General features: G+C 39.8%; 1 protein-coding gene across 1 annotated transcript in view; it reads left to right on the top strand.

Annotated features, from left to right (window-relative positions):
* DHRSX (dehydrogenase/reductase X-linked) overlaps nt 1-14,623 on the top strand; it is a 225,260-nt gene that overhangs the window by 43,955 nt on the left and 166,682 nt on the right. Inside the window, exons 2-3 of the mRNA XM_075263860.1 lie at nt 9,040-9,147; nt 12,377-12,445. Coding sequence (XP_075119961.1) covers nt 9,040-9,147; nt 12,377-12,445 — 177 coding nt within the window. The remainder of the gene's footprint in view (nt 1-9,039; nt 9,148-12,376; nt 12,446-14,623) is intronic.

Raw genomic sequence — 14,623 nt, 5'->3', positions numbered from 1 at the left:
GGGTAAATTCTGCGCGTGCAGCACCCATTGAAATCATTGGGACACTTTTTTTTTACGCGCAGTAAATTTGGCGCCATAAACAGCGCCATTTTGCCCCATGTGAAAGGGCCCTAAGAATTAAAATGTTTTTCAAAATATAAAAAAAAAAAAATCAAACTAATGCCAGTCATGAAAGTGACGGAAAAAGAAAAAAATAAACACAATTTCCCTCTTATAAGGATAGATTTGATGACTACATTGCCGTTCGTAAGACTGTGGCTGTTTTGGCAGCGAGCTCATGGAATTCTGCAGACCCCATTTACATTAATGTGGTAGTTGTAGAAGTTTCTGTTACAGATTTCTCATATGTAAATATATTCTAATATTTACCATCTAACACGTACTTGTACATCTTGCTGCTACCATGATAAATGGTTAATATGAAACTTAAAAAATAAAAATGCGGTTCTAGGTGACGTCCTTCTTGGATGCTGCACATTTTGGAAGTGCAGCCAATTTATTACTGATGAAGTGGAAATGTGATGTTGAGGTATAATCGGAATGTCCTCTTAACAGCTCATTAACCTCCGATACATCTTGTTCCCTTACTGTACTAACTTGTCTGGTACTTTTATGTACGCTATTTGTATTCGTCTGAGTGATTTAGCGACTACAGAAACACTTATTCTCTCTATATAATTAGTTTTGATTGATAAAGTAGCTTTTTTTGCTAATTCACCAACAAATACAAGTTTGAGATGAGCAGAAATATTCTCGGAAACGTACGATAAGGATAAAGGGTGCATTCAAGCTGGTAATCCCATCAGGGAAAACTGCTTCACATTTTGCTTTGGTTGCCTTTCCTTGAACTTTCACTGTCTCCAGAATATCTTTTTTTATGAATAAGGGCCCAAACTTTTATTGGTCGGGACTACTTTAGTGCTTTATGTAATAGTAAAATAATATCTTTTGATGCAGGGCTCCAGATGACGTCCAAAATGGTCATGGTTTCCATAAAAAAATGTTCATATCTTTATTCATCCGACCACAGAACAGTTTTTCATTTTTGCCTTAAGCCATTTTAATGTAAGGCTCCACATTGTGCTTCTGGAAAAACTGCAGTGGCAACATTTTGAGTTTTTTTCCTGCAGCCTTTTGCACAAAAAGTCTGCAGTGGTTTCCTCTGTGGACTTTCTGCTTCCATTAAATAGACTACAATGGGGTTCGCCCAGTTCTTTTTTCTCTCTACATTTTTTAAGCGAGTTTGGGGATGGAAATTGAAGCACTGGAGTTAACCCAGCCTTAGATTACTATTACGTCTGTTGATTTCAATAGTCAGGTTTCCACACGTGCACTGCTGTCTTTTTACTGGCAACAAAGTGACAGATCCCGACATAACGGACAGCAACATCAAGTAATTGCTCATGCTAAGCAGAGGAGGTTGTTTAAGTATGTGAGATCTGGATAGGGCAACATGGTCATATTTGTCATCCACAGCCCATGAATGTATGCCAAAACAAAAGGAAAGACTCTTAGGCTAAGTTCACATGGGGTATTTTGGACGGAAACCTGAGGCGGAGGCCGCCTCAGGTTCCAGTCCAAAATACGGGTAGCCGCGACTGGATGCCAGTGAAGTGCACCAGCATCCAGTTGCACACTCCACTCCGGATTAGGTCCAAATGAATGGGCCTAGTTGGGAGGGAGTGTCTTCAGGCAGATGTCACGAGGTGAATCCGCTTGAAAGAATGAGCATGTTGCTTCTTTTTTTCCGGGAGCTGGAACAAATGACTCCCAGAAAAAAGAACATTGTTCTCAATGGGAACCGTCTTTTTGGTCAGGATTTTGAGGCAGATACGGCCTCAAAATCCTGACCAAAAAAACCCCGTGTGATCTTACCCTTACCATATATAACTCCAAGCTATAAGCAAAATCTAAAAGGTAAATGATCTAATACATGATACTAATCCTACAATGGGCTTCACCACAAATAAAAACATTGAAAACTCAGTACTACGACAAATAATACAGACATCGCTTTTATTTCATCATGAATTCTAGTTGTCGGTTAAAAACCTTAAAAGTACCCCAACAATAAAATGAGTGGAGATCGCGCTACATCAAATGGATTTTTATTTTTACATATACCGTATATACTCGAGTATAAGCCGACCCGAATATAAGCCGAGGAACCTAATTTTACCACAAAAAACTGGGAAAACTTATTGACTCGAGTATAAGCCGAGGGGGGGAAATGCAGCACCTACTGGAAAATTTAAAAAATTAAAATGGTCTGAGTTTTTGGGTTCAGTAGGTGTTGGGGAAAGGGGAGGGGGTGTTTTGGTTGTCTGTCTGCCCCTTCCCTGAGCTTGAGGACTGTTTTTTCTTCCCCCATTTGGAATTCAGCCTGGCTGAATATAGGGTATCTGCAGTGCTCCTATTAACCCCTTCCCGACGGAACAGAAGCACTGCAGATACGCTATATTCAGTAGACCGGGCACTTTCAGACACAGGGATACCTAATGTGTATGAGTTTCACAGTCATTTTCTACTTTTATATGTATTCTAGGGAAAGGAGGGATTTACAACTTAATTTTTTTTTTTTAAGTTTCTTTTTTCCCCACTATTTCATGGGAGATTCTATACATTGATATTGCAGCTGGTCATAGACCCCCCCCCCCCCCCTAAAAAAAGAAGAAGTATACTCGAGTATAAGCCAAGGGGGGCTTTTTCAGCACAGAAACTGTGCTGAAAAATTTGACTTGTACTCGAGTATATACGGTAATATCTACATAAATTCATATGCAAAAATTAATTTACAATGAGGAGATTAGAAGTGTATACATGTACCACAAACAGTAAAATAAATTGCCCCAGTTCATATTAGAGGATATATTGGGGAAAATAAATATGTTTTTCATCTCTTATAATTTCAATATATATCTAGTAGTCTGTATCATAAAAGGCAAATAATATAAGGTGGGAAGATGCAATTAATATAGCAATAAACAAAACACCCAAGTCCCAAAGTATTATTCACAAGTATAATGATTCACATTGATACAATATAATGATATGCTAAACCTAAAACAGGAGGCAGTGCATTGTTGGAATAAAGTTTAGGCTAAGACCCCACGTAGCGGGCCATAGCACAAAGGCACTGTGGGAAAACCCACAGCGGCAACGCATTGCAGTTCATCCTGCAGAACTTTACACATAAAGTGTCATTTCCTTTGGTATAATTGATATGCTGCAATTTCCAAAACCGCAGCGGATTTGGAAATCGCATCATGTCTGCTGCACGTAATTTTTCACCAAACCGTGCCGCTTACGCCACATAAAGTTCCCGGCCATAAGGCTTTTGTGTCAGCACAGAGAGCCTGTATTACAAACATGCAACACTATCTTGCACAAAAATAAAGGTTATATCGTGTATGAAACACGACCGCCAACTCGTAACCAACGCATGTTTCACCCCTGCTTCCGCTATCTCCACCTATTTTCTTTTTTGGGGTAATTTTAAGGTTTTTCCTTTAGAACTAGTACTCCTGATGAAATAAAAGACATTTATATATTATTTGCTGTAGTATTGAGTTTTCTAAGAAAAAGGAAAGTCTGTTTTTATGTTTATAGTTATCCCAGCCTTGAAAACAAGACTTCACTTTGCTATCCTCTCAGAATCCAGGCAAAGCTCTCCTGTTTGCAAATACATTTTTATTCCACGTTTCCTAATACCACGTCATAATATAGATCTAGCTTTCCTCTGAGCCTCGGAATGGATAAAGTAGTATTTGTGTGTGTGTTTGTATGTAGAGATTTATCTATAGGTAAATCTGTATATACACAGTGGGTGAAATAAGTATTGAACACATCAACAATTTTCTAAGTAATCCTATTTCTAAAGTTGCTATTGACATGAAATTCTCACCATATGTCGGTAACAACCCATCCAATCCACACAGGCAAAGAAACCAAACCATAGATGAAGTTATGGGTAATAATGAGAAATGACATAGGAAAAAGTATTGGACACATTTACTGAAATGTATTCAATGCTTCATCCAAAAACCTTTGTTGGTGATGACAGATTCAAGACATCTCCTGTATGTTAATAGCAGCTTTAGAAATATATTTACTAAAGGTATGTTCACACAGAGTTTTTTTGCACATGGATTTTGATGCAGAATCCGCCTCAAAATCCGCCTGCAAAACTGCCTCCCATTCTTTTCAATGGGAGTCTCTAGCAGTTTTTTCCCGCTAGCAATTTTTTTTCAGCTAGCGGGAAAAAAAAGGGACATGACCTTTCTTCACATGAATTCCATGGCTCAAGACTCCCTCCTGATTATGCCCATTTATCCGGCCTAATCATGGCTAGCCACGCGAAAAATCTTTTCCACCATGCGAACTTACCCTTAGAGAACTGGTGACGTGTACTTATTTTACATATTTCATCTGTTGTGTCTGAGGTACCGAGATGAGATCCTCAGACCCCCTTGTGAGACCATATGGTGAGGTTGGCCCTGGGTTCCTCCTAATGCAGGACAATGCCAGACCTCATGTGGCTGGAGTGTGTCAACAGTTCCTGCAAGATGAAGGCATTGAAGCCATGGACTGGCCCGCCTGTTCCCCAGACCTGAATCCGATTGAGTACATCTGGGACATCATGTCTCGCTTCATCCACCAATGTCACGTTGCATCGCAGACTGTCCAGGAATTGGCAGATGCTTTAGTCCAGATCTGGGAGGAGATCCCTCAGGAGACCATCCTCAACCTCATCAGGAGGATGCCCAGGCGTTGTAGGGAGGTCATACAGACACGTGGAGGCCACACACACTACTGAGAGACTCATTTTAACATGTTTTAAGGACATTGCATCAAAGTTGGATCAGCCTTTAGTGTGTTTTTCCACTTTAATTTTCGGGGGGGACTCCAAATCCAGGCCTTTATTGGTTAATGAATTTGATTTCCATTAATGATTTTTGTGTGATTTTGTTGTCATCACATTCAACTTTGTACAGAACAAAGTATTCAATGAGAGTATTTCATTCATTCACATCTAGGATGTGTTATTTGAGTGTTCCCTTTATTTTTTTGAGCAGTGTATATCGATAGATAGATAGATAGATAGATAGATAGATAGATAGATAGATAGATAGATAGATAGTTGAACAGGCTTTATTGATCACTTAGCCTTAGGATAGGTCATCAGTATGAGATTGGTGGACTCTGACACTTGGCACACTACAACCAGCTTCTGCAGCTGACAGTTCTACACAGTGTACAGAGCCTGAAGCAGACAGGTATGTATACTGTGTATGGGCTATGCCAGGGTACTGCTTCTCTACTTCTGTTGAAATGAATAGGAATTTAGATGCAATAGCACAACATAACCACTAGCCAATTTCTAAGAACAAATCTAAAGAAAAAACCCTAGTTGTCTTTTTACATCCCCCACAAACCCATCACTGACTGCATTTATCACCAATTTCTCCCTCTGAATGCCCTATCTTTACCTAAAAGTTTTTCCAGAGTTAGTGGGTGAAAACTAGCAGCTAAGATGTCTCCCATACTCAGCACATACAGAAGAACAGCAGTACAAAGCAGTCTACCTTTGAATCAAGCTGTGGGGAGCGAGCGTACAACATTTATCAGCCGCGGCACTATCTGTGTGTGTCTTTACCTCTGGATTTCTCCCGCAGCTCTTCTTCCTAGTTAACAATTGGACTTGGCTTTTAATCTGTTGCGAAGAAAGTGCATTACAAATGTTGTTGTTCCTGTTCTCGTTTCATAGCTGCTTACCTGTCTTCACGAAAGACTAATGTGAGCAGTGAATTGAGATTGATCAGGGTAGAGGAACAGTAGCAGGAGAAGAGTCTGAGAAATGAAGAAAGAAGCATTTTTCCTTAATTGCATATATTACAAAGTTTCTTGTATTCCCTTGCACTATTGATTTATTAAAGATAGTCTGTCAATATACCTTAAAAAATATACCTTTGCTATGTATGTCACTGAAAGTTAGTGCACTGGGGGCGGGCCTTCAGTTCTTTGGAGCACAGGTCTTGCTGCTTAGGTAGAATGGGTGATGTCATAACAGGGCTTTGGGTGGCATGGTAAGGACCTGAATAGAAAGAGCAGTGCTTCGGGAGCTGAAGCTCCACCCCCAGTGCACCAACTACCTCATTTGTATAAAAAGTCAAATTTGATTTTCTCCAATGCTACAAATATGACATATACATATACATAACATAGGTTTCATATGACTGCAGTGTGATCTGTAATGCAGAGCTGACAATTGAGAATGTTTGGGCAAGGTTGCAGACTCCCTCTGGAAAAAAAAAACAAACCCATACAGCTACTGTTACTCATTCAGGGGTTTCTATTTGTGGGCTTCACTTGTAACGTATAAAATTGATATGCCACACATCTGAGCTATGTAGAACATTTAACTAAGTCATCTGTCATTTATAAGGAGGAATGATAAAAAGCTGAATCATTAGGCGTCTGCCCTAGCCTTTTGCGATATGATCTAAAGGGAAGTTATTATTTTTCAGTTGGGTGCATCTAATTTTGTTATTGCAGTGTCTTGACATGTTTATATTTATCATCAAAACTTATCACATGCCAATATGCTAAACCTGTCACATGGAAATATATATACATTTAGTATAACATGATCATTTATTCATGTTTAATTCTGATCTTTTTATATTGAGAAGTCAAAGGAGCAGTATTGACAGGGATTGAGAGCCTACTCTGATTGACAGTGCATGCAGACATAGTTGTCAGTCACTAAGTAGGACCACCCCCTTGACTTCTAAGCATGGAAAGCAAAGCAGAGATAGAAATGTATGAATTCAGTCTATTCACAAAGAGCTATATGCTTGCTCAGCTCCTCCTGCTCAGTTACATGTTGCTTGCAGATTAGACTGCATTTTGCATATGCCAGGTCCTCTTTAATCCTTTGCTGACACCCCCGTCTACCTCCAGTTATAAACAACTTTTCATAAATGAATAGTACAGGGGAATATAAGAAACTTTGTAATATATCTTATTAAGGAGATCTGTTTCATTCTCCACTTACTAAGATATTCTCCTCCTCATTTTCACTCTGACTGTTTGTTTATATAGAGATCTGTCTCCATATTAAACCTCACCTACAGAACTCTGGAGTCGGGAGAAGGGAGGAAAATGCTTCCAATGGCTGTTTCATTGATTTATTTCCTCATTTTGTACAGTGTAGTGCCTGGATGATATCTATGTCTGGTATCTGTGTATTTTCCAGCAGTCTCTTCCTCCCCCTCTCCTCTTCATAGACTATTATATAAAAAGTAACTCAGTCTAAAAAGTGGAGAAGGTGACTTATTTCTTTAATAAGCTATATTGCAAATTTTCTTTTAATACACATTTATAAAAAGTTATTTAATAATTGGAGATCTGCTTTAACGGCTTTATTGCATTTTTTACATGCACATATTTTAATAGGCATTATAGTACTATGTAGTACATTACAGAGGATCCATATACATGTGTTTTTAGCCCACAAAAATCAAATGGTTGTTTTCAAGGCGACGAGAAAAATAAGGCTGTGCAAATAAAAATTCTTGGAGTAAATGGACCACTGTAACCCAGTGGTACATCTGCTTACTTGTAGAATCACATCAATGTTTTATGAATAAGAAAAAGAATAGACGGCACACACTGGTACTTAAAAATATGCCCTTCTTTATTCCCTGCCAGTTAAAAGCAGCAAGATGTGTACTTGGTATCTGAGCGAAAGACATATTTTGCTTGAATGTGCTTCTTCTGGCCTCAAGACTGAAAAAAAACAAACTTTTAAGCCATATGCTAATGAATTATTTATACATTTGGAGCATAGCCACCTTCTCTAGGGCATCAATTTTCACCTGTGGTCACCTTGTATCGGGATATCTCAATTTTTATCTTGAGACCAGCACTGGGTGGCAACTGCAAGTAAAAAGGGGTGCTCTGGCGGATGTGGCCCCACCCTGGGTGTAATGAACAGCTCATTTGTATATTGGTTAAAAGTTGATATTCCCAACAGCAAGATTGCACTTTGACATAAGAAAATATGTTCCCTATGCTCCTGGTTTATAAGTGGTGTGAGAAGGTGACAGGCAGAGTGCTGGAATCACGTTATATCTCCCACAGGTTTTTTAACATTTGTATGGTCTAGTGCGGGTCTTGAGTAGGCCTCAGCCTCAGGTGTGAGTCCTGGGCTCATTACTGGCCCAGAAAAGGCTGCAGATCCTTCACTCCAGCGCAGATCCAGGGAGTGAGAGGAGGCGTCTGGGTCTGTCCTGTAACCCGTGAGACAAAGTTTTGCTTGTTTTCTTCATGTTGCTGTAGTAAGCCACATGTATAGTTAGGTGAACATTTCTGTTTAGTTGCTCAGACGAGCAGGATTTTATTTTTTTTTGCCTGAAGTTAAGGCTGTAATTTGTTTTGCTCATTTTGTGCCTGAAGTCAAGGTTTATTTATTTTCCTGTTTTTTTATTTTTCTAAATAAACCAGTTTGCTGCACATTTTGTGTCCCTGTCTTTGACTGTTAGTGTCTGTACCACTGCTTCTACCGAGCTACCTTCCCCACAGTGGTTTATAAGTGATTTTGGTGGTGGTCGATACTCTGTATACTGTGCTGTGTATCCATTATTGTGGAAGCTAATGTAGAAAAGTAAATAGTAAAAATCAGTTTGTATTATTCATATCACGTTTCTATTCATTGTATCTTATTTCAGTAATGTGCAGTACTTGAGTTGGTAGTGTATCATAGGAATATCCTGTGTATAAGTATTAGCTTGAAATGAAGTTAAACATATGCACTGCAGATGATATGTAAGATACCGTAATTGACCATTAGAATACAGATATAATCTTGCATCTTTATCATTCTCATAGTTGCAGTGTTGTGTATCACAATAATTTACTCCGCGTCATGAGAATAGGTTGTGAGACAGGTTTGTCACAACATGAAAACATTCTGATAATATCTCTACCCAGGTAGAATTGCTCTAAAATATTTTTTCCATGTTTGGTTTCTTGCAGTTTTCTCACGACAAGATGGAAAAGTAGCCATTGTCACTGGAGGATCAAAAGGCATAGGATACTGCACAGCAAAACACTTAGCAAGTCTTGGGATGCACGTGATAATAGGTACGTCCTTAATACTCCTTGGAAATCTGTATTTATGTCAAAGGAGCTCAAGAGACTAACTCCAGACCAGCCCTCTCTTACCATTAGAAGACTATAAGAAACTCCAAAGTGTCCGGCACTGCTAACGTTACTAGTGTCTATACACTTCAGAATCCCTAACATTGTATCTGTCAGCATGAACTGCTGGTCAGGTATACAGATTATTGACCGTGTAGCTTATATACTGTTCATTACCCTGAGCTAGAAATGGGAATAGAGCAGTTATGTTTTCTTGCCGAGGGCGAAAAATGAAGAGAAATCCGAGGCAGATGTCTCCCTCAAATTATTCTACGTTTATTGCCGTGTCCACATACCCTTAAATGACCCTTAAAGTATTATATCATATAGGAACATTTATTAAGAGCACCAAATCCTGTGTATAAATATAAATTTGGCAGATGACATGCAAGGACTGTCATAACCCTTGCCGATCAGCCATTTACCAGAGCATGCAGATCCTGGCATTGTTTATTGCTTAACATACTTTATGAGTATGGCTATGGCGTCCTTTAGACTTGAAGGGATCACTGCTTCAATACTGATAACTGCTACTACTAGAAGCACGGTGTGTGAACAGTGCAGAATCTAGTATGTAAAGCTATGCAAAAAGGCTGATCTGTGGGGAGCCTCACCAGTCAGACCCCTGCTGATCCTAAAGATTGGTCATGAGTTTGCAAAAGGTGGGTAAAAATAAACCATAAGTACCTGTATACTGTGTGTACTAAAATGTCCCGGTGAACAACTTTTTAAAAAAACTAAAAAAAAAAATTAAAATAGGCTATTAGGAGATAAAGAAAATATAAATAGGAGAGATGGCTACATGGCTGCACAAGGCACAGGTAATGGAGATACTGTATGAATCATAATAATAAGTAGGTAACACATGCAGAATACATTCTAATGAGAAGCACATAGATCTGTCACAACAGTGTCCAATAAAAAAAAAAAATAAATTATCTCAGACATAGCATGTTGACCATTGCAAAAAAACAAAAAAAATATATAAAAAAAAAGAAACAAGGGACTCTAGACAGTCACCCTCACCTATATATTTGCAAGCCAGGTCAAAACAAAAGCAAAAAAACTAATTAAATTCCACTACCACTACACGATAGTTAACAATAACCGTGCATACACCTACACCCTAACATCCCACCCAGAGCCCCATCCCAAAATATCCATTTGACTGGTAATGTGGATTTGGATTCCTTACTGGCAAGATGGTTCATCATAATTTAAGAGTGAAGTATGAGTGGACAATTCAGCTGTCTATCCCATATACTATGGAAACTAGCTTCTTTATAGCTATTCTTATGTTCACATGGCGGAATTTGCATTTCATGTGTGAACATTACGCACGGCTAGCTGTGATCGGATGCCAGTACGGTGCATCGGCATCCCTTTGCGGCATTCCACTCCGGATGGGGTCCAAATGAATGGGCCTAATCGGGCGGGAGCCTCGTGCTTCGGACACTGCGGCTGATTCAGCTGCGGAATCCGCTATCGGAAAACAGAAATGAGCGTCTCCGATTGAAGTCAATGGGGAGCCAGTTTTGGCAGCGGATTTTGAAGCAGATTCCGCGTCAAAATCCGCTGCCAAACAACTCTGTGTGAACGAGCCCTTTACAGGGTAGTGTGATATTAACCAATGTGATCCAATGCCTAAGAATGGGGGGGGGGCGCAATCAAAACAATGATTTTCCTAGCACAATAGAGGACCTTGAGAAAGGAAGATCCTCTCTGGGATGGAAGATTTGGCTTGTTGCCACATCTGTAGGTTTTAAACCTGGTGGGAAGCAAGGAGAGCATGGGAGTCATTTTTCCTCAGGCTCTCAAAGTCCCCAGGACTGTTACAGTGAAGATGGAACCAGCAATGTGGATGTCAGTGGTAGTAATTTTCTCCGGGACACAACTTGTGTTACTGTCTCCTGCCTGATGGTGGTTGGGGAGCCTTTGATGGTGAGGTGCATGATACAGGACTCAGGAAACTGTGGGTAATAAAGCAAGTAACTTCAATACTTTACTGGAGTTTCTGCAAGGCACATCAACTTCCAAAGAGTTTGCAAACAGCCTTTTATAAAATATACAGCTTTTGAATACCATTGGGCTGGATCAAAACTTGTGTAGGTGGTTCTTCCTGAGTCAACAAGTGAGGATCTAGGGCTGGCCCAGCAGTGTCACTCCTCCTAGTGTGCTCGCTCTCTCATTCCCTTTTCAGTCCCACAAAAAATACCTGCAGTTCTAGCTGGGGGTAAAGGTCTAAACAAGATCTCCATCTCCGGCCAGAAGCTCATGGGCATGGTTGTGGCTATGACAGCCATCGAAAATTCTCTTCCTAGACTTTGTCACAAACACACATAGGACATGACCAGAGCTTTGTAGCTCATCTCCAGTTTTAACTACTTAGGGCCCCTTCACACGGCTGATACGCTGGCTGCTTTAGAACGTGTAAACGTTCAGTAGCAGCGGCGTCTAAAGCAGATCGCATTGTTTTCTATGGGAGCCGGCAGACGCGCGCTCGCCATAGAAATGAATGGGCTGCTTTTTCCATTTATTTCTATGGGGAGCGCACGTATGCCAGCTCCCATAGAAAACAATGGGAACTGCTTTAGACAACGCTGCTACGGAACGTTTACACGTTCTAAAGCAGCCAGCGTATCAGCCGTGTGAAGGGACCCTTAGGGCATGGATAGGCAACTCTCACTTCTCTAAATGTTTTAAAACTACAACTTGCAGCATGTATACTTAGGGGGCGTTCTTTTGCACTCCGTGCCCTTCCTTCACTGTCCGCATGTAAAGATGTCCGACTTTTCAAGTGGACAGAAAAACCCGCTTGAAAAGTCGGACATCTTTACATGCGGACAGTGAAAGGACATCACATTTATTTATTTTGTGTTATTTAGCCTTACTCCTCTCCTGACCTAGGAGAAAGGACAAATGAACTCCAAAAGTCAAAGGGAAGTTCCATGTGCCCCGCTCCAGCCTTATTGGAAAATGCCAAAAGCAGTTTTCCACTCAAACACTGCAAATATAACTTTAGTTATTCTTCCGAGCTCTGTTTTCAATTCTGCTATATAGTCCTAAGACATAGGGAACATTATTTTATTGAAAACATCAAAACAGCATTATGCAACAATTGTTATCCTTCTATTGTAATTCAAGCAGTAAACACTTCTGTGATCCATTACAGCGGGGAACAATGAAACTGATGGCAATGAAGCAGTGACAAGAATACAACAAGACACCCTGAATGAGAAAGGTATGCATTTTCTATGAAGTCAGTACCATGACGGCTGCAGAGTTAATGGAGCAGTCTCTTGAATAGTTACGCTGCTTAGCAGACCATAAGGCTTTGGTTTGATTTTTCTTTGTCATGCTAAGCTTTAGTTGGCTTGATAAGTCATAAATAAACATTCCTCCTATCTTCTAGATTTTCATTTACATTCATCTGTAGAGATGTCTTCTTAATCATAAAAAGGCAATACCGAGCAATACAGGTCTATTTAGATGGCAATGTTTATCAATACATCGAAACGTGGTATGCATTTTTTGTGGGATGCCTCTGTTTTGAATAGAATAGATGACTATGCTATTCAGTACTGTTGAAAAAAGGATTGCTGAAGTATAACATGCAACGTTTGCCAAATGGTTGTTTTATGGCGTACAACAGGTCACTTTTGCCCTATTAATAGGTTTGCTGTGTAGGCCAGGAGTCTCCCTGGTGTATATGTCCTACATACTCCATAAATGGGATAAATGCCTAAGGGCAGCAATGATTAAATTGTATGTAAAACTACTCTACATTGGAAAACTACTTTACATTGGCCCATATAAAAATCCCTTTCAATGAGTGATGATCAACTGGCATGACCTCTGGTATGTCTTGGGAGGTCCTTGCCCTTCACTGCCAACTGGGCATGAACTTTCCCTGTCCCCTGCCCAATGAGAGGAGTTTCCTGATAACTTTAAAGGAAGTCTGGTTTAATCTGTGGGTAAAATAACTGTTTATAGATGTGTGCCCAACCTTGTATGGCATGATGAACTGGCATTGCTTTGTGGTTCTCTCTGCTATACTGATGATCTCCAGGGTTTCCTCTTCTTTCTGTGGTTCTCCTGTTGCTGAGCAGAGTGTAGAGTCAGGCTGTATGATATGAGGCTGCTCCTCTTATTAGACATTGTCACAACAGGGGAGTATCACGTCCAGTTAACAATGAAGGGTTGGGACCACTCCACTCCACAGGCACATCGCAATAGCAGCAGGAGAACCTAAGAACTTGTGATGAAAAGAAGTAGTGGGACAAAAGGAACAAAGGTTCTGCCACTCTTACACTCTTGGGTGGAGACACACTTAGAGGATCTGTTAGAATTGCTTTTCCATCAACATTCCAAAACTAATTTGTTAATTCTTAAAATTTTCTGTTAGCAAGGTACAATAGTAGATCAGATAAGAATAAGCCAGTTACAGCTAGAACTATCGATTAGGCATTAACTTCTCAATGTACGATGATGGGGTGGGGGCTGAGAAAACAATTGGAAATGTAGGATTTAATCTTTGTTCTCCATTATGATAGTAAAATACATGCCACCATCCTGACTCTGAATGTTTATCGAAGAGCTATAAAAAGCAGCTATAACATATCTATGTGCATCTTAAAGGGGCTCTATCACTGGATTTTCACTATTTTAGATTAACACATGCCTGAATAGCCTTTAAAAAGGCTATTCAAGTCCTGCTAATTGTTTGAGGGGTGCACGGGAACGCCCACGGTGCACGGAGGGCTCATTTATATATACGTTTAAAAGGTAATTCATTAAAACGGGGGGGGGGGGGGGGTCTTTTAACAAACGATTAGTAGGACTTGAATAGTCTTTTTAAAGGCTATTTTGGCATATGTTTATCTAAAATAGAGAAAATCCAGTGATAGAGCCCCTTTAAGACAGCTGGTTACATCCCTGTCTTCAGAACAAAGATAAGAAACAAGTGGATTCAATAAGTAGACTATTTACTGTTTAAGGTATAATACAAAAGAAAATACAACAAAGTTATAATTCTGTATCAGTCTAGCAAAAGTTACTAAATGTATATGTACCTTTAACCTCTATGATGCTATACATTACATGAGCATATTATGGCTACATATAACATAAACTTGTGCGGAGTCCTAATACGGTTACTCTATAGACTTTTCTGGAGCCATACTGTACCTCCATCTGCTACAGATGAGACCTTATTACACATCCACTGAGTGGCTTAATCCAGTGTTCTGGCCATTTACTCATCTGTCTAGTAGCGGATTGTTATAGGGTTACTGTGAGGAGTAGAAATTGTACCAGATCCTTAACATTTTGGGACTCGTCCACTATTATTATCTTTTTCACTTTTGCTAAGCTTTATCATTTGTGCCGTTAAAGAGGACCTTTCATTGATTTGGACACA

The sequence above is a fragment of the Leptodactylus fuscus genome, chromosome 2 (genome assembly GCF_031893055.1).
Source record: "Leptodactylus fuscus isolate aLepFus1 chromosome 2, aLepFus1.hap2, whole genome shotgun sequence".
Lineage (NCBI taxonomy): Eukaryota > Metazoa > Chordata > Amphibia > Anura > Leptodactylidae > Leptodactylus > Leptodactylus fuscus.
This window is presented reverse-complemented; position numbering and strand designations above follow the sequence as displayed.